This window comes from Antechinus flavipes, chromosome 1 (assembly GCF_016432865.1).
Source record: "Antechinus flavipes isolate AdamAnt ecotype Samford, QLD, Australia chromosome 1, AdamAnt_v2, whole genome shotgun sequence".
In the NCBI taxonomy this organism is placed as follows: Eukaryota; Metazoa; Chordata; class Mammalia; order Dasyuromorphia; family Dasyuridae; genus Antechinus; species Antechinus flavipes.
The window spans coordinates 698,364,755-698,384,358 of NC_067398.1; the positions used below are offsets into that span (position 1 = coordinate 698,364,755).

The following is a 19,604-nucleotide window of genomic DNA, read 5'->3' on the forward strand; positions in this document are numbered from 1 at the left end:
TTTTTTCCCCATTTCTGGCCATCAGTGCATCTCACTGTTTAGGTTTTAAGCTAACTTCTCCTCCTCCACTTCCTCTGCCAACTCTCCATTTTGTCCACCGCAGATGGAGGCAACTGTGTTATCGGCGACTTGAGGGTGTCTACTCCAGACTCGGGGGATGGGATCCCCTTGAGTCCTACCAGACCCAGCTGGGAAATGAATTACCAAGAGGCAGCAATCTACCTCCAGGTAAGTTTGTGTCTCCCCTCCCCCTCTCCCCCCTCCCCCCTCTTCTCTCCTCCCCTCCCCTCTGGGCACGGCACCTGGTTTGTCCAGAATGCCACAGTTCAGTTCAGAGCCGAACTTGTTGATCTACACGGGTCTGATCATTTTAGTCGCTCACTTAAAGTTCAGGTATTCTAAATGTTGAGTGAATTAATGAAGGTCTTAAATCCTGCCCCATCCCCCGCCATCTGATCCAGAAGTGTAGAGTTAATGGGCCAGAGGGGTCGGCTTTCTTAATATGCTCGGCACCATGGGAGGTGTTGGGAGGGTTATGGCTGGGGAGGCTCGGGCAGTTTGCTTTTGAAAATTCCTTGGCTTATTATTGAAACGAGTTTAAAAATGTGTCCTAGTCTTTAACTTTTCTGCCATGATCTGCAACTTTTAGATCTCCCAGCCTAGATTAGTGTTGCTTTCAAGAGAGACTTTCCCTGAATTAATGCTTAAGAATTGATGGTTTCCCCAGTCTCTTTATCCATAGAAGGGAGATGATGACAGCACCTGCCTCTCAGAGTTGCTGTGAGGATCAAATGAGATCATTTTGTAAAAAAACTTATGAGCACAGGGCCTGGCATGAGGTGGTGCTCAATAAATGCTCGTTTCTTCCTCCTTTCCTTCCCAGCCTGTGGGAGTCCTGACTCAAGGGCTGAAGTCAGGTCTTTCCACTGGTTCAGCATTTGTTTGGGCCCCTCAGCAGGTGGTGACCCACAGGGATCGTTCCTGGGGCTGATAATACACAGTTCTTCTCTCTGCCGGTGGCCGAGGTAAAGGGATTGAGCATAGACCCAGGAGGTCCCGAGACTTGGTATCTCTTAAACTTAAGATCTGCCAAGTAGTGAGCTAGCCACCGGGCTTACGGATGCCCAGAAGAAAACCTTCTTGCTCTCAGCCAGCTGGAGAAGATGGCCAGCTCAGAAATAGCAAAGGAACAGGTTTTAGGGCAAGAGGCTGAGTTCCCAAAGGCGCCATCCCCCGGCCCTTTTCTGACCCTGCCTCCAGCACAAAGACATTTGATGGGAGAAACAGGGCGGCTAAAAGTGGTGTCCGCTTAACCCGAGGAGGGGTTATGGGACAGACTTGAAGGGGAAGCTCCGGGACTCAGCCCTCATGAGCTGTGGGGAGAGTGTACATGGGGGACTGAGGCTGACGCCTGTGCTTCTGTCCTGTGGTGAACCTGAGGCAGGTGGATGGAGGGGCTTCTCAGGGGACTCCTGAGAACTGGCCAGGCTTTCCTCCCTTTCCATCCCTCTCCTGTGAATTCTGGTCACATGGCCTTCTCCTAATAGTGCTCTCTGGGAGGGCCATCCTGCCAAGGCAGGTCTCGGGAACATGAGGTTGCCTCCTCTCCTCCTTTTCTGCCAAGTCTCTCATCCTTCCTCCCACCCTCTGGCACTGAATCTCTGTCCTCTGCTCTTGGTGTTTCAGGAAGGCGAGAATAATGACAAGTTCTTCACCCACCCCAAGAACGCCCAGGGCCTGGCTGCGTACCTCTTTGTCCACAACCACCTGTTCTACCTGATGGAGCTGACCACGGCTTTGCTCCTGCTGCTGCTCTCCCTCTGCGAGGCTCCCGCTGTCCCCGCGCTCCGGCTCGGCATTTATGTAAGTGCCTTCGGGTGTCCTGGGAGAGACTACAGGGCTGGGATGGGGGCACCGAGGGGTGTGAAGAGAGCAAGAGAACAAACAGCCAAGGAGAGGACGCCTCATGCATGAGGAGTGATACCCGTCACCCCTTCTGGGGGGCGTCCAGGGTGTGATGACGGTGTATTTAAAATCGGCTGGAGTCAGGAATTCAGTTTAAGGGAAAAATCTTCAATCTTTATTGAAGTGAAGAGTTGAATAAGGATTGCGATAGCAATATGGGCAGCTGTGACAGGAAGCCAGCTAACAGAGGGGGATTGGAGGTAGAGGGCGGTCGTGATAGCAATGCGAGCAGCTGTGTCAAGACGCCAGCCAGCAGTCTCTCTTTCCGCTTCCCTTTTCACTCCCCTGCCTTCACCCACCAAAATTGTCATTTCCTCTACAGCACATCAGGACTTGCACAATTGTGGACAGGGCCATTCTTTCTTCAAGCATATATGTTAATAGAGTATGGTCCAATTACTGTTTAGCCTCATGTGCTTGGGACCTCAGTGCATCAACTCGAGCCTCAGCCCATTACATCTCCCGCTTTCTTTTGTTTTAGAACACAGGTGGTCATGCCATCCCTGACTCCTCAGGGAGGTCAGAGCCCCCAAGGGGAGGTGATCACAGCCTCCCTGACTTCTCAGGAAAGGAGGTGAAAGCACCGAAAAGTAGGTGATCACGACCCCCCTGACATCTCAGGAAGGGAGGTGAAAAGCACTAAAAAGGAGATAATCACACCCTCCCTGACATCTCAGGAAGGGAGATGAAAAGCACCAAAGGGAAGTGGGGGTTGCTAGCAGGTTTCTGGGCTGAAGGGTCTTATTATGCACAAACCCATCAGCATGGGAGGTATTACACAAGCACATAGCAACAACACAGAGGCTATTAGTATGATTCTCCCCACAGTCAGTGCAGGCTTGATGTGGTATCACAAACATGAATTGTACACGCAAGTAATGATATAACAAACAATATAAATCAACATGGTGTTGTAAAAGATTGCCAGAAGTCCTAGAAAGAGAGTATGTAAACAGCAGTCACACATATGCCTTATCCAGCAGCCAAGAGATAGTCCAAAACCAATCTATTGTCCATTGCTTCGCATAGCAGGGAATCCAATGATCCCCCCCAAGTTTTTGAAGTCCTGCAAAAATCTTTTTATGTCTTAGGGAATCCAATGATTCCAGCAGATTTTGAAGTCCTGTAACAGTCTTATCATTTCTCAGAAAATCCAATGATTCCTGAGGGTTTTCAAGTCTTATGTCTCAAAGAATCCAATGATTCCTGAGGAATCTAAAGTCCTACAACAATCTAATGTCTCAGAGAATCCAATGATTCCTGAGAGTTTTCAAGTCCTACAACAATCTTATGTCTCAGAGAATCTAATGATTCCTGAGGGTTTTCAAGTCCTACAACAATCTTATTTCTCAGAGAATCCAATGATTCCTGAGGGTTTTCAAGTCCTACAACAATCTTATGTCTCAGAGAATCCAATGATTCCTGAGGGTTTTCAAGTCCTACAACAGTCTTATCATGTCTCAGGGATTCCAATGATTCCTGAGGGTTTTCAAGTCCAACAATTTTTGATGTCCATGATTCAAATGCCATAACTACCATGCTCTTTCAGTAGTGGGCACAGTCAGCAACGGAACCACCTGATGTTTCTTGGGTCTTCTCTTTCGTTTCGAGGGTTTGCTTTGTCTCTCTGCGATGGACAAGGCAAATATGGCTCATTGGCACCCATCTGATTCCTTCTCCACCTGTAGAGATACAAGCAAACCCTCTCCCCCAAGCAGTTAGCCTTTCTGGTCCCTTCCATTCACCACTTTCTGGGTCTCTCCACATCACCTGGTGATTATCTAAAGATAGTGGAGCTGCTCGCACTGGACACTGCCCTTCCAGTGGATTATAAAACATGTCTGCTGGAGCCAGTGAATCTTTGTCAAAAATCAAGAAGTTAATTGTCTAAAGGGTTAGATTTAGACATTCCCTAGGGTTACCTGTGGCTCCCCCTTTCTTTTGTTTTTGGAGGAGCGTCTTAATGTCTCTGTTTCTCCTCTCTACTATTGCCTGTCCTTGAGAATTAAAGGGTATGCCAGTGGTGTGTAAAATTTTATACTGTGCACAAAAGTGTGCAAAACCTTTGGAGGTATATGCAGGACCATTGTCTGTTTTTATTGCTTGTGGCACACCCATAATGGCAAATGCTTGCGTGAGGAATTCAGTGACCACTCGGGTGCTGCTGGTATTGCAAAAGTGAATCCTGAAAAGGTGTCTACCACAACGTGGATAAAAGACCAAAAGATTTATAATGGGTCACATCCATTTGCCAGATTTCATTGAGTCTCAAACCATGAGGGTTCTTCCCTGGAGGGAGCGTAGGAGCGTGGAAAGGAAGGCAAGCTGTACAGGCTTTTACTATGCTCCTAGCTTCCTCTTTTGTTATCCCAAATTGTAAACGCAAAGCTCGAGCAGCCTGATGGTATTTAGAATGGGATTCCTGGGCCTCCTGAAATAAAGGTGTACTGGCTAACATAGTTAAAAGGCTATCTGCCTTTGAATTCCCATCAAAAATAGGACTTGGAAGTTCACTATGTGAGTGGACATGCAAGATATAAATCTTTCCTGGATGCTTTCTCACTTGCTCCTGAAGTTCCTTAAAGAGCTGATATATATTAGAAGCTGCAAATTTTATTTGGGCTGTGGCAATTCTTTGTACCACACCTACTGAATAGGCTGAATCAGATATTATATTTATGTCTCCTGGATAATAAGTGAGAGCTAACATGATCGCATATAATTCGTTCTTCTGAGGGGACTGAAAAGAAGTTCTGACTACTCTTTATAGTTAAGTCATGAGAGTATACAGCGCAAATATTGTGTTTGGACGCATCTGTAAAGATAGTTGGTCTTTTAAGAGGAACTTTAGAAACTTTTTCTTCAAGAATCCATCACCAATTATGTAAAAGTCTGGTTATCTTTAATGGTAACCATTGGAGCCATGGCTAATAAAATTTGCCACTCTGAGATGGTCTCACAGCACACATTAATTTGTGTATTGGTGTAAAAGGTGTATATCTTGCCAGATAATTGTACTGCTCGGTTAATGGCCTTTAATAAAATTCTAGCCACAAGCACTGGATAAGGAGTAAGGCTTTGTTCTGGTTGTGCCGGGAGATTTACCCACTCTATTACACCTTGATGAAGTCTCCTTGATGAAGGACTGCTGTGGGTGCCTCTTGTGTGGCCAAAGTGATATTTCCAAGGGTTTTTGAGTGACTCTTTCAACCACATTGGATAAAGCCAGTTCAACTTCTCTCAAAGCCTCTTGAGCTTCTTTTGTAAGTTGGCGTGGTGAATTTAAAGCACTGTCTCCCCTTAAAATATCATATAATGGTTGTAACTGATAGATAGTCAAGCCTAACACTGGTCGCATCCATTGGATATCTCCTATCAATTTCTGAAAATCATTTAAGGTATTTAGCTTCTCTGTTCTTAAGGACAGTTTTTGTACTGTAAGCACCTTAGGTTATACTTCATATCCTAAATATTGAAAAGGAGCATGTCTTTGAATTTTCTCTTTAGCTATGTATAATTTGTAGTATCTTAGTGTTTCTATGGTCTTTTGTAGACATGCTTCTAGCATTTGTTCCTCAGGTGCACATCCCAATATATCATCCATATAATGTAATAGCATAACTTTTGGAAATGCTTTTCTTATTGGATCAAGAGCAGCAGCAACATACATTTGACACATAGTGGGGCTGTTTTTCATTCCCTGTGGCAAAACTCTCCATTCATATCTTTTATAAGGCTCAGCTAAGTTAACATTGGGCACTGAAAAGCAAATCTTTTCATATCCTCCTTATCCAGAGGGATGGAATAGAAACAATCCTTGATATCTATGACCCAAAGAGGCCACTCTCTAGGCAATTGAGTAGGAGATGGAAGTCCAGGCTGAAGAGTTCCCATAGTTTCCATCTGTTCATTTACTTTTCTTAAATCAGTGAGCATCCTCCATTTTCCAGATTTCTTTTTTACAACAAACACTGGGGAATTCCAAGGACTTAAGAGAAGATTGTAAATGCCCTTGTTTAAGCTGCTCCTGTACTATATCTAATAAGGCCTGAATTTTATTGTTACCTAAGGGCCACTGTTCTATCCACACTGGTGTATCAGTTTTCCATTGGATAGGAAAGTGTTGGCAGGCCTTCAACAGCAGCCTTGCTTAAAAAACAGAAGTACTCATTTTTAACCCTAATTGCTGTAAAACGTCTCTTCCCCACAGACTGATGGGGATTTTTTCAACTATAAAAGGAGTAAAAACTCCTGTTTTGCCTTCAAAAGTCCATCTCATAGGTGCAGCACTAACTTCAGCTGCTATTGATCCTCCTACTCCAGATATGTAGGTGTCTGCTTTAATCTTTGGCCAGTGACTGGGCCAATTGGCACCTCTAATGACTATACGATCTGCACCTTTGTCTACCAATCTTTCTAATGGTAGGCCATTTATATAGATCGTGAGTATAGGTTGGTCAGCTGTTACAGTTGCTGTCCAGTATATTCCTGGATTTTGTGGTCTGGAGTCAGAATCTGGGTGACTATCACCAGGTTGCTTATTAGGATTCTGTATGAGTAAACCTGATGCTACTACTTCTCCTGGGTGATGTCACACATTGTTTACCTGTATTAGTGACTGGGATATTATCTACACATTGTCCAGTTTCCCACATCAGTGTGTGGATGGACACTGTTTTGTACATACAAAAAGGAGGTGAAATGGTCAAGCCTACTGTGCCTGGAAGCAAGGGATCCATAGACTGGAGAGGAACAGATTTCACCTCTCCAGGGGGTATCTCAGTTGTCCCAACTGCATATAGCTCTGTTCTCCCCAATTGTAATTCCTTTCTCCCATCAGGTTGCTTCCTGGCTGGTTGACTGTGTAATCCCCTTCTCCCATCATATGGCTTTCTGGCTGATTGGTCATGTCTGGGTATTGGACTAGTGCCTAGAAAGGCACTCTCTGGGTGCACCATTGGTTGCCATCATGCCCCAAGTGTTTTTTGCCTTGGGCCCCTCATCCCGTTTCCCTGAATCTGTCTACATTCTAAGGCCCAATGGAAGCCTCTGTTGCATTTTGGACATGGGGTATTGGGTCTTGTTCTCCCACCCTGTTTTCCCATTCTATCTCTATACCAACATTGAGCTTTCAGATGTCCTATTTTTCCACACTGAAAGCATCTACGAGTCTCTCTGGAAGTCCTTTGCCAGGAGGGACTCTGTCTTCTCATGTTTGGATTTTGGGAAGTCTGCATCATAGCCTGGCTATAAAAGGCACCTGTGCCCACTGTGACACAGCGTCTTATGAGCTCCTCTAAAGGAGCATCCTTGCACAGTCCTAGTATAATTCTTCTGCAAATCTCATTAGCATTTTCCTTAGCAAGTTGCCTTATCAAAATGTCTGTTATTGCATTTTCTCCATTTGTTCTTGTGAGAGCTGTCTGCAAGCGTCCCACAAAGTCAGCAAAGGGTTCATTTGGCCCTTGTGTTATTTTTGTGAAGGCCCCACCCTTGTCATCTTTTTTGTGGAGAGAAGCCCACGCTTTGATAGCATTAGCAGCAATTTGCTCATATGCTGCTACAGAATAATTAATCTGTACTGCGACATCTGCGTAGGAACCTACACCTGTTAGTAGGTCACAGGTGATTGCAGCATGAACTCCACTTTGACTATTTTGTTGGGCTTGTATTCTACAGAGCTCACTATATTCAGAAAGCCACAAGTAATTCTGTCCAGGTTCTAGGCATATCCTTGCTATAGATTTCCAGTCATTAGGGGTCAAGATTTCAAAAGCCAAATTCTGTAATAACATCTTAACATAAGCTGATGTAGCTCCATAAAGAGTGCAAGCCTTTTTCAGGTCTTTGAGGATTTCTATATCAAAAGGAGCATTTCTTCTACTTTCTTGACCTGAAGAATTAAACTGTTGAATTAAAGGAAAAATGTGGTGTTGAAATTCTGATACATCTCTCCCTTCCCCTTTGGCCTTAATTAGTGCCTTTTGCAATCTACTCATAGGAGCAGCTGGATGCTGGGGGGGGGGGTGCTGGTGCTGTCACTGCCCCCCCCCCACTACCCCTCCTCCCTCCATCCCAGAGGGTAGAGTTGCTAGAGGAGAGTCAATTACCTGCTCCTTAGGTGGGGCTGAAGCTGCCTCAGATTCACCCCGCCCTTGAGCCTCACTTAAGTCTCCCTGCCCTGTGGGGAAATGGACAATAATCTGTTCTTTGTCTTCCTCCTTTATCTCAGGCTTCCCCCTTTGGCTATTCCTAGAGATTTTTTCTTTTCTTCTAGAACTTTTATGGTTTCTTAAGGCCAACTGTATTATATTGGATAAATAGAATGCCTTGATGAAAACTGAATGAGGACCGTTTTCATTGTTATATGCGGAGAGCTATCTGGAGAGATTTGCTCTTCCTCTAAGAACCAAGGGGAGGTGTGTTTTAATGTACTCAGAAGTGTAGCTGCTTGTTCCCAAGTTATAAGTAGCCGTTGATCTTCTATCAGCTTAAGCAGGCTTTCTATAGCACCACTCCTGGGTGGGGCTGGGGTTGGGGGGGTTGGGGTGGGGGGTGGAGAATCTTTAGCTAGAATCTGTCCCATTTCAGCCAAATAAGGTTACTAGTTTAGTCTGTAAGAAATATACCTGTTTGTCTATTACAATACTCACCTAAGTTACTGGTCACTGGAGACTTCTTCAGTGAAAGTAGGGTCCTTGGGCCCCACGTTGGGCGCCAAATGTGATGACGGCGTATTTAAAGTCAGCCAGAGTCAGGAATTCAGGTTAAGGGAAAAATCTCCAATCTTTATTGAAGTGAAGAGGTAAGAAGGATTGCGATAGTAATATGGGCAGATAGGAAGCCAGCTAGCAGAGGGGGATTGGAAGTGAAGGGCGGTCCCGATAGCAATGCAAGCAGCTGTGTCAAGACGCCAGCCAGCAGTCTCCTTTTCTGCTTCCCTTTCCATTCCCCTGCCTCCACCCACCAAAATTGTCATTTCCTATACAACACATCAGGACTTGCACAAAGAGTGGGCGGGGCCATTCTTTCTCCAAGCATATATATTAATAAGTATGGTCCAATTGCTATTTAGCCTCACATGCTTGGGACCTCAGTGCATCAACTCATTACACCGGGGGATTTGTTGCTAAGAAAGGTCCAGTGACCCCTGAGGCCCAGAAAAAGGGAGAAGGGCACTGAATTCTCCCGGGCCATGAGCAGCAGAGGCAGCTGGATCACAGTCCTCCTGCCTCCAGGGCCAGGGTTCCCACCGGGACACCGGGCCTCAGGCTGCTCTAGCTCCAGGCACGTCCCTGGCTCCTCGACTTTGGGGGAGGCTGGGGGTGCCCCTCATCATGCCCTTTGGGTGTTCCAGGTGCACGCAACTCTGGAGCTCTTTGCCCTGATGGTGGTGGTCTTTGAGCTGAGCATGAAGATGCGATGGCTGGGCTTCCACACCTTCATCCGGCATAAACGCACCATGGTCAAGGTAACGCTTCTGGCCCCTGCCTCTCCCCTGCCTCTCAGAGCCCGCCTTTGCCATTAGCCCCAGGCCAGGTCCTGCGGACCCTCTGTTTAACCACTGAATGTGGAGCTGTAAGAGACCGTCCCACTCCCTGCCCCTGGTCATGAAGGGGGAAGTGGAGGCCTCCGAGGGCAGCTGCCTCGGCCAGTGACCCAGCAACCAAGGGCGGAGCTGGGGCCGGAGTTGGGGTCTGCGTTCCACGAAGTCCCAAACTGGAGAGATGGGAGAGACGCTGAGGGCCGGAGAGAGAGATGGTCAAGGGAGAGGCCCGCAGGACTTGGCAGGGGGTGGGAGCACAGCCGTGACTCCAGGACCCTGCGCCTGGCTGACTCAGAACACACTCCTCCCTTTATCTGTTGACTTAAGGGGGGAGTGCCTTGCCTAGGATCCCCCAACTAGTCAGGGACCGAGCCAGATCCGAACCCCGCTCCTCCCGGCTCCGGGGCTGGTGCTCTCTCCGCTGCCCCTCTGGGCGCGCTCCTCACCCAGACAGCGGGAAGGAAGCAGGGCAGTTTGGAGACGTTGACAGTCTAGAAACTTTGACAGTCTAGTTGGGGAGGACACGTACCTGGGTGACAGGTAACATGAGCTAGCGCAGGACATCGTATCAGAGTGAGTGAGGGTGGCTGGCGGAGTTCAGAGATGGGGGCGGTGTGGTCCAGGGAAAGAGCTTTGGACGGGATCCTAAGAGCCAGCTTTAAAGCCTGGACCTGCCCCTTTGTGCTGTGTGACTTTGGGTCGGGCGCTCAGCCTCTCTGGGCTTCCTGGGATTGGTACGGCGTCCCCAGCTCAGAGTTGTGGGCAGAGCTCTTTCTGAGCAGTGGGTGTGTCATTGCTCTTAAATAATCCTGCCTTCGGCAGGGTGGGCAGGGCAGTCAGGGAAGGCTTCTGGAGGCAGGTGGGACAAGCTGGCCTACGAGGCCCTCTGGGGAGCCCATTCCAAGAGACCCCTCGCCGCTCCTGCCCAGCCCGTGGCTGCTTAAGTTGCCCTGTCCTTCCCCCCTCCCGCCTCCACCTCCTTGTTCCCTCGGGGTCTCTGCCGGGGGAAGGGCCCACGCTGCGCAGGGCTTGGGTGTCAGGGCGTCAGGGCCTCCCCAGGCTGGTTCCCTGGGTCCGCTCATTCGCGCCTCCCTCCCCACAGACGGTCGTGCTCCTGGTCCAGTTTGTCGAAGCCATCGTGGTTCTGGTTCGCCAGACGTCCCACGTGCGGGTGACGCGGGCCCTGCGCTGCATCTTCTTGGTGGATTGCCGATACTGCGGTGCTGTCCGTCGGTGAGGAGGAGGGACATGCCCTCACATGGGGCTCTGGACGGGGATCCTCCGGGCTGAAGGGACTCGGCTGCCAAAGCCCGGGAGCCCCAGAGCCTACGGGCAGCGGGATTCAGGCGGCTGGCGAGCTCACCAAGGCTCAGACTGGCGCGGGCAGCGTTGGCATTCCTGCCTCCACCTTGCCAGTGACTCCTTGGTAGGGTCAGAGGGCCGTCGACTCAGCATCGAGAATGGTCCAGATTCTACCCGTTGGGTCATATGGAAACAATAGACCCAGGGGACTAATTAGTTCTGAGAATGAGTAAAATGTGCTTGGCGCCCTTGTCAGCAAGCTGGGAAATAACAGGTCCTAAAAGTAGCCGGGCCACAAGACCTCCCTGGTCGCATCCCCTTCCTCCCATGCCAAGGCTCCAGCCCCCAGGGATCCCCTCTAATGTCCCCTGGTCCCAAGCTGGAGGGCTATGCGATCAGGTGACTGAATGCAGGGGGGCCATCAGCAGATGTTTGATTGCGTACCGATTTGCTATATCTGTGTACTTGGGGCTGCATAACAATTTCTCGGGCAAAAGGGGTCACGAGTGGAAGAAGTTTAAGAAGCCTGGCCTAGCCATTGTGACAGAGGGGCACAGCCTTGGGGGGGAAGGGGGAGGGGGAGAGTTACTCTGTAGGATTCTCTAAGACTCCAGCTCCTCCTCCCCAGTCAAGGTCAGCAAGGTCTTGGAGCGGGGGGCGGGGGGGCGGGGGGCGGGGGGAGGGGGAGAGGAATAAAAGCTCCCATCCTGTAGTGGTTTTTGGTTCATAGAACATTTACTTGCATTTTTTAATTTGACCCCAAGAGTGGCAATAGAACCGTTTATACACCCATTTTAAAGCTGTGGAAAACAAGGCTAAGTAATTGATGGTCTAGGACTTGAATTCAGGACTTCTGCCACCAAATTAGCTTCTCTTTCCTTTGCATCCGCTCCCCCTCTGCCGTCCCTTCCATCCCAGACCTTAGCATCTGACCCACCCCCATCGTTTCTTTGCTTCTAGCAACCTGCGGCAAATCTTCCAGTCTCTCCCTCCCTTCATCGACATCCTGCTGCTGCTGCTCTTCTTCATGGTGATCTTTGCCATCCTGGGTGAGTCCCCTCCATCTCCCAATCTTCCACCGTGATAAGTCATGGCCTTGGTGCCAAACTCAGGGTTTCTCTCCTACTTGTTCTGAGGAGCTGATAGTGCACAGACGGGGTGATGCTCCCATTATGTATCCGGGAAAACAGAGGCCCGGGGGTTGGCAGTGACCCGGCCTGGGGCTCCTGGGCCAGGCCTCGGCTCCCCCACGCTGGTTGCCTGCCTTTTGTCTCCTGAGCCCGGAAAGCTCAGGGGGGAGCATGGGGAGGCCAAGGGAGTCGGGCCCTTTCCCACCTTGTGGCTGTCAGACCTTCTGGGTCCTGGGGAGGAGGAAGGAGGAGACCGGGTTGCTGCCAGGACGCGTCCCAGTCCAGCCCTCGACTCCTTTGGCTCCTTGCCTGGCTGCCAGACCATCTAAGCCCACGTGTGTTATTTCTTCCGTCTCCTAGGATTTTATTTGTTCTCCCCAAATCCCTCGGACCCGGTGAGTAACCAACAGATCAGAATCTGCTTTTCTTAAGCTCTCTCCCTCAGGAAATAAAATTAGCAACAGTAATTGTAAAAAAAAAAAAAAAAACCCAAGTTTCTCTGATGGAATATTCCCTGGGAAATGATGAGCAGGAGGCTCTGGGAAGAAAAACAAAACCTGGAAAGTCCCCCATGGACAAAGTAAAACATACTGTGGACAAGTAATGGCAAGACTGGGATGAGCAGCGGTAAATGACTTTGCTGTTCTCAGTAGTACAGTCGTCCATGATTATTCTGAAGGGTTTAATGGTGAAAACTCCGCTCCATACGCACAGAAGGAACTGAGCGGGTCTGAGTACAGATCGAAGGCTTCTCTATTTCTCTTTCTTTTTTAACTTAATTTTCCTTGAGGGTTTTTATTTTCATGAGGGTGGGATCTGTGTGTTCTTTCACAATTTAATTGTTATGGACATTTTTGGTATAACTTCACATGTAGTTTTTTAACTGTGAGTGGAGACAAGGGCGAGAACCTAAAACTTAAAAAATCTTAAAAACAAATGTTAGGAAAAAACCACTTTGAATGTAGCTGGGGAAACTATTAAATAAGACGTATTGGGGGAGGGGAAAAGAGCTCTCTTCTCAGCCACGGCAGCCGAGTGGTCACGGTCACTTGTTGGCTTGTGACAGAGGAACCTGACTGTTATTGGCACTCAGTCACGCAGGCCACAACCGTTAATTGAGCTCTAAACAGTGTCCAGGCACTGTGTGGGTCGTGTGCCGGCAAGGGGCCTGCCCAGAGGTGCCACATTTTATTAGAAACAAGTGTGTCTGTAAGTGTGCGCCAAATAAATACAAAAAGAGTCGATACCAATCATTATAGAGTAGTTAGATTGGGCTTATTTAATTTTTAGTTCTGGGCTCAGAGAGATGCCCCTTCCCACATAGAGAGTGGGGGTGGGATACCAGCCTCTGGTTAAGGAGATCAGGGCCCTGGGGCTGCCAGGAATGACTGCCACATGGCCCGGGTGCATGAGCTCCCCCCTCTGCCCTGCCTGGTGCAGGGAGCGAGGGGCAGGCGGTGACCGGAGGGCTCCCGGTCCCGGGCTTCTCCGTCCCCTCGGCCTCTCCCTCAGGCTCCCCTCTCTCCCTTTGCAGTACTTCAGCACCTTGGAGAACAGCATCGTCAGCCTTTTCGTCCTGCTCACCACTGCCAAGTAAGTAGTTGGGGGGGCCCCGGTGCCCACTGCCCACCCCAGACAGCCCCCAAGCCCGCGTTGGGCCATCCTCCCCAAAAAACCTCCTGAGCGACTCAGCCCGGGCTCCCTCCTTCCTTCTTTCTCCAAGGGGGCTTAGCGAGCATTCCCTTTGGCACTGTGGGTCGACGGGCAGCCTTAGAGTGGGAAGAGGGAGGCAGTCCGGGATCCTGGCGGTCAGGAAGCAGCCGTCCCCACCGTGGGAGAGCACCACGGAGCCATTGCTCCGGGGCTCCTTCAGGCAGAGCCAGGACTCTCTCGGGGAGCGGGAGGGAGAGCTTGGCAAGAGGCCGACAGGGTGCCACGTGCCACCAGAGGGAGGCCTGGCCCAGCCTGACCGGAGGCCCCTTGTGTCGGGCAGGGCCTGGGGTTGGGGGGGGGACTAATTTGCTCCGGCTCTGTTGGGGCACAGCTTCCCGGATGTCATGATGCCCTCGTACTCCCGGAGCCGCTGGTCCTGCATCTTCTTCATCGTGTACCTCTCCATTGAGCTCTACTTCATCATGAACTTGGTGAGTGGGCAGTGGGCAGCCCTCCAGCCCCTCTTCTCCAGCCCTGTGCTGGGCCTGAGGTTCAGGACCAGGGAGAGGCAGTGAGAGGGGTGACAGTTACAGAAGTAAACCTTTCACATTCAGCAGATCTGAAAGACCAGCTGGTCCGACCTGCCAGAGAACAGAAGGGGAAACTGAGGCACAGAACCAGCAGCCATGGAGCCCTGGTTCGGTTCAGTGCCCGGCCCCCATGGTTTTACACGGGCAGCTATGGTTAAGTAGGAAGTTATGTGGGACGAAGGAAGCTAGCATGGGGGTGTTGCCCACGATGGAGTCAGTTCCACAGACAGTGATTACAGACTAAGTGCAAAGTACTGAGACAAGAAGGTAAAAGTATAATCGTCCTCACCTTCTGGGATCTTACCCCTCACACACACCCCCAGGCATATGTGCACATGTAAGTGAATGCACACGTACACAGATGTTCGCATGTGCAGAGACACAGTAAGCTCAGGATCATGGGAGGAAGGCGGGCGCACTGAGTTGGGACCATTGGTTACTGTTCCATGGAAGTTGGGCCTGGCTCGGCCACGGCACCTTGAAGGTTTCTGGGAGGCAGTGGTGAGGAGGGAGCCCGGGCAGGTGCAGTGGGCGGACGGCCTTGGTGCTTGGACTGCAGCTGGAGCTGGCTCAGAGGTCAGGGTGATGGACAGAGAGGGCGTGAGATGAAGCATTGGAGGTCAAATTCTCCTGGCGGGTGGAGCGAGAGGGAAAGGATCTGAAGTGTCACGGACACAAGAGCTTGTGTCTGGGCCCGGAGGCAGTGGGGAGCCCCCAAAGGCCTTGGAGCAGGGGAGTCCCTGCTAAGACCCAGGCCTTAAGTTTGGGGGCTTTTTGCAACTTGGGTGACTGGCTGGGGCCAAGACACTTGCAGGGACATAAACTGACCGAGAGGCCCTTCTTGTGTTTAGGGCAAGGAGATGAGGTCCTGGACTGGAGCGGTTGTGGTGCGGGGGGAGAGAGGGTCTGGATGCATGGGGCTAGAGCAGAGAGAGGAGGCAGCTGGCCAGACGTGGCGAGAGAGAGGGCTTGGGGGCTGCGTCTGGTGGGAACAGTCATAGAGGAGCAGGGCTGTTTCACACGGCTGTCAGTGACACGGTGTTCAGTCCCGTGTTTTAGAAAAACAAAACCAATGGAGAGAAAGCGGGGCAGTGTGTCTGTCTTTAGGGAGGCGGAGAAGCAAATGTGGGAACTGGCAGGACCCCCAAACCTGAAACAGGGAGCAGGACTTTCCATTGGCAAGACCATGAGAACCTAGAGTAGGAGCTCAAAGGGCTGGGGATCCCATCACTATGGAGCCTTCTGCGGGTGCATTGGGGGTGACTCATGAGAGGGCTGTAGAAGGACAGGTCCTGGCAGGGAGTTCCAGGGTTCTAGGCCTTCTGTGTTTCTTTTTTGAGAAGCAGCAAGACTTGTTCTTAGTTGGTGAGCCTCAGTTTCCTTCTCTGTAAAATGGGGATATTAATATTTGGATTACCTACTTCATCACAGGAGAAACTTGTTTGTAAAATTAAGAATGCTCCATATTTTGTGAACTGTTGTCTCACAGCTCCTGGCCGTTGTGTTTGACACATTCAACGATATTGAGAAGCGCAAATTCAAGTCACTGTTGCTTCACAAGCGTACGGCCATCCAGCACGCGTACGGCCTGCTCATCAGCCAACGGGTAAGGGGTTGTGAGATTTTAAAGTTCGAATTAGCTATCACAAATAACGTGTGTGTTTTAGAAGCCAAATATAAAAGAACTTTAATAATAATAACTAAAAGCAGCAAAGAATAGACCTTTTGCAATAACAAAACCAGCATATAAGGATAATAACTAAACACACTACAATTATTAATATAATAATCAGGATAGAAGAAAAAGAGAAAGAAAACATCACCAATTCAGGGGAGCACCGACTCTGATTCACTCTGGCTGAGGGGTTCAACCTATGAGTCCCGCACTGGGAATTTTTGCAGGGCAGAGCATCCTCTCCATGGATGAGACTCCAGTGAGCCATTTCAGAGCAGGGGCTTTTATGGGGTTATAGACAAAGAAGGCTTTGGAATATGGATGGGCTTTGGGCTTCGGCCCGCCTTCTTGGCTATTGACCATGGGAATACAGATGTGTTAGTTCATCAAGGAGATAACCGTGAGGGGCTGCAAGGTTGTGATTAATAAATGACATACATGGGAGATTAGCCATTTCTCCCAAGTACTGTCCTTGAGTTTCAGGAGGGGCTAGTTCCTGCAACATAGATAAGCAGCCGAAGCATACATGATACATTCCTTGGGAAGTCAACTAAAGGACAGAGTGAACTTACTCAGAATAGGGAATATTCCTTCACAAGGGGCTGCAGGGCAGCTGCCATGCATGTGGGCACCTGCACATACAGAGACGTGGATCCACACGGGTAGATCCACACAGAGATAAATGGACACACGTGTATGTATACATATATACCCACAGAGCCATACAGACACATGGGTGCACACAAGCCCAAGGGTTGAGCTCAGAGGAAGGAGGGAGTGGGTGCCCTGGGTCCCCAGGCAGCATTGACCATATGTGGGTCCTGCTTCCAGAGGGAAAGACTATGGGGTTGGACTATGAAGGAAATCATGGGAAAGGAGCCAGAAGTCCCCTCCTCCCACCCTCCTCATTTGGAGATGACTTGCCCAACATCACAATCTTGATCTCGTCAGACCTTCCCAACAAGCACCAACCTGGTCCCGGGCAGACCCCAGTCTCCTGCCCAAGCAGCTCTGGGGGGAGACGTATGTCCACCTGCACAGACCTTGTCCTTTCTTTCTGTGCCCTCTCTAGAGGCCCTCGGGGATCTCCTTCCGCCAGTTTGAAGGCCTGATGCGGTTTTACAAGCCCCGGATGGGAGCTCGGGAGCGCTATCTCACCTTCAAAGCCCTCAATCAAAGCAATACGGCTCTGCTCAGGTAGGACTTTGCCTATGGAGCCTGGGATGGAAGAAACGAAAGGGGTAGTGGACTGAAGGACGCACAGGGGCGAGAGGAAGTGGGGTGGTTCAGTGGGAAGAGACCCGATGATCTAGGCGTAAACCTTGGCTACTTCATGTCCGACCTGTACACTCTGAGGGTCCTGACCTGGCTGTGCCTGGTTCCTCATTTGTACAATAAAGACTGTCCCACATGGTCTTTAAGGTCTCCCCATTCCACTTCTATGACCCTAAGGAAATGGCCAAGAAGAGTCTTGGGAGAGTGTCCCTTCCCAGAGAAGCTTTCTGATTGATTTTCAATGTAACTCCAGAAACGTGTCCCCAAGGATGTAGGAGGAGAATCCTGTAAACTGAAAAATGCCTCCCGTGCCACAGGAGGGGAGCTGGGCCCCGGGGAGGTCTGCCCTGGGCATCCCTGGGGCCGCCAGTGGCCGTCAGCATCCTCTCTTGTCCCTACTGTGGAGGCAGATGTTTCCCTTTAAAGATGTCCCCAGGGATCTAGATATCACCTGAGGGTTGTTTCATTGGCCCTGCAGCCTCTGACCCTGTCAAGACAAAGCATTCCCGGGAGGGGGAGGACAAGGACCCAGTTCCTGGCCTGGGCTCCCCGGTCATTCACTGGTGATCCTCAGGGATCAGTGGCTCTGGTGTCCAAGAAGTGACCCATAGAGGCCAAGGCTTCGGGAGCCCTCTGCTCCCTCCAGGGTGCTGAGGACGAGGCAGCTTAACAGAACTGAACACTGAGTTTGGGTTCGAATCCCAGTCCTTGACTGTTATTCGTGTAACCTGGGCCAAAACACTTACCTTCTCTTGGTCTCAATTTCTGCCATTAGCAAGTGAGGGATTTCTTGGAGGATCCAGGATCTTGTATTGCATCTTGCATTTTGAGGGGGCCTTCATTGTCTCTGGCCAAACTTGCTTGGGCCTCTCCCACATAGCTCTGAAGATTTTTCCCCAGAGGTGGGAAGAGCGACGGGCTGGGAGCTGGGGAGTCCGTGGAGCTTGTGGTGACTTGTCCCTTTTCCCCTTTGCCTCTGACAGCCTGAAGGATTTTTACGGTATCTATGAAGTTGTTGCCTTAAAGTGGAAGGTGAGGGTGCTTGGGAGAAGGGCTGGGGGGTAGGGGCTGGGGAAGTCAAGTCAGGCCTGGGAGCTGAAGGACCACCCTTGAGAGCTGGGCTTGGCTCATGGGCCCTTACTGCACTGGGTCCCCCAGAATGGGACTAATTCCCATTAACCAGATGCTAAGGGTTAGTCACTCAGCAAGTTAAATGGGGAGAGGGAGAGAGGAAGGGAGGGAGGAAGCAAGGGAGAGAGAGAGGGAGGAAAGAAAGAGGGAAGGATGAAGGAAGAGAGAGAGGAAGGAAGGAAGCAAGGGAGAGAGAGAGGGAGGAAAGAGGGAGAGAGGAATGAAGGAAGAGAGGGAGGAGGTGAGGGAGAGAGGAAGGGAGGGAGGGAAGAAAAAGTTGCTTTAAACTAGTTTTCCAGAGTAGTGCCATTTGTGGGCCTCAGCTTCCCTTCTTCTTTCTCTCTTCTGGCAACAGGCAAAGCGCAATAAAGAGCACTGGTTTGATGAGCTTCCCCATACTGCCTTCCTCATTTTCAAAGGTAAATTCCTCAACATAAACAATAACTCCTAACACTAAACTGAGAGGAAGAAACATCCCAGGGCTGAGTGCTTTTTTTTACAAGGCAGATATCTGTGGAATCAGTGGAGGCTCTTAGCTGGGCCTTATCTGAGAGGCTGAATGGAGGCAACTAGGCTTGGCCTCTGAGCTTTACTTGGGCCTCTTTGGCCTATATGTATATATGGCCTATACACTATTCCTGTATAACAAAGAAGAGACCAGAAGGCAATTAATGGGTAGTTCTTTAATGGAGATGGCACATGTGCTCTCTTCTTTTCTATCCTTTAATTGGCCAAGAAGGAAACATTTATTTATGTTTTGTGCTAGCCAAGAAGCATTCCTTCATTTATTCATTCATCCATTTATTTTTGCATTTAATTTTTATTTTTTTCTCAATTATATGCACTTTGAGATGAATTTTGTTTATTTTTTTCTAGCTCTATAATTTTTTGATAGTTTGATTGGAATGGCACTGAACAAGCAGACTAATTTAGGTAGAATTGTCATTTTTATTATATTAGCTTGACTTACCCATGAGCAGTTGATATTTTTCCAGTTGTTTAGACCTGACTTTATTTGTTTGAAAAATGTATTGTAACTGTGTTCATGTAGTTCCTAGATTTGTCTTGGAAGGTAGACACCCACATATTTTATTTTGTCTACAGTTATTTTTAAATGGAATTTCTCTTTCTATCTCTTGCTGCTGGGCTTCCTTAATAACATCTAGAAATGCTGATGATTTGTATGGGCTTATTTTATATCCTGCAAAGTTGCTGAAGTTGTTAATTGTTTCAAGTAGATTTTTAGATGATCCTCTTAAGTATACCATCATATCATCTGAAAAAAATGTCAGTTTTATCTCCTCATTACCTACCTTTATTTCTTTAATTTCTTTTTC

The 19,604-nt window shown here is 49.4% G+C and overlaps 1 protein-coding gene across 3 annotated transcripts in view; it reads left to right on the forward strand.

Annotated features, from left to right (window-relative positions):
- Positions 1-19,604, forward strand: part of TPCN1 (two pore segment channel 1) — a 55,839-nt gene that overhangs the window by 21,096 nt on the left and 15,139 nt on the right. For all 3 annotated transcript variants that reach the window (XM_051972832.1, XM_051972833.1, XM_051972834.1), the window contains 12 exons: positions 104-228; positions 1,687-1,863; positions 9,323-9,436; positions 10,614-10,744; positions 11,774-11,862; positions 12,304-12,338; positions 13,478-13,536; positions 13,988-14,087; positions 15,676-15,792; positions 16,934-17,058; positions 18,120-18,168; positions 18,623-18,686. In XM_051972832.1, the coding sequence (XP_051828792.1) occupies positions 104-228; positions 1,687-1,863; positions 9,323-9,436; positions 10,614-10,744; positions 11,774-11,862; positions 12,304-12,338; positions 13,478-13,536; positions 13,988-14,087; positions 15,676-15,792; positions 16,934-17,058; positions 18,120-18,168; positions 18,623-18,686 (1,185 nt within the window). The remainder of the gene's footprint in view (positions 1-103; positions 229-1,686; positions 1,864-9,322; positions 9,437-10,613; positions 10,745-11,773; positions 11,863-12,303; positions 12,339-13,477; positions 13,537-13,987; positions 14,088-15,675; positions 15,793-16,933; positions 17,059-18,119; positions 18,169-18,622; positions 18,687-19,604) is intronic.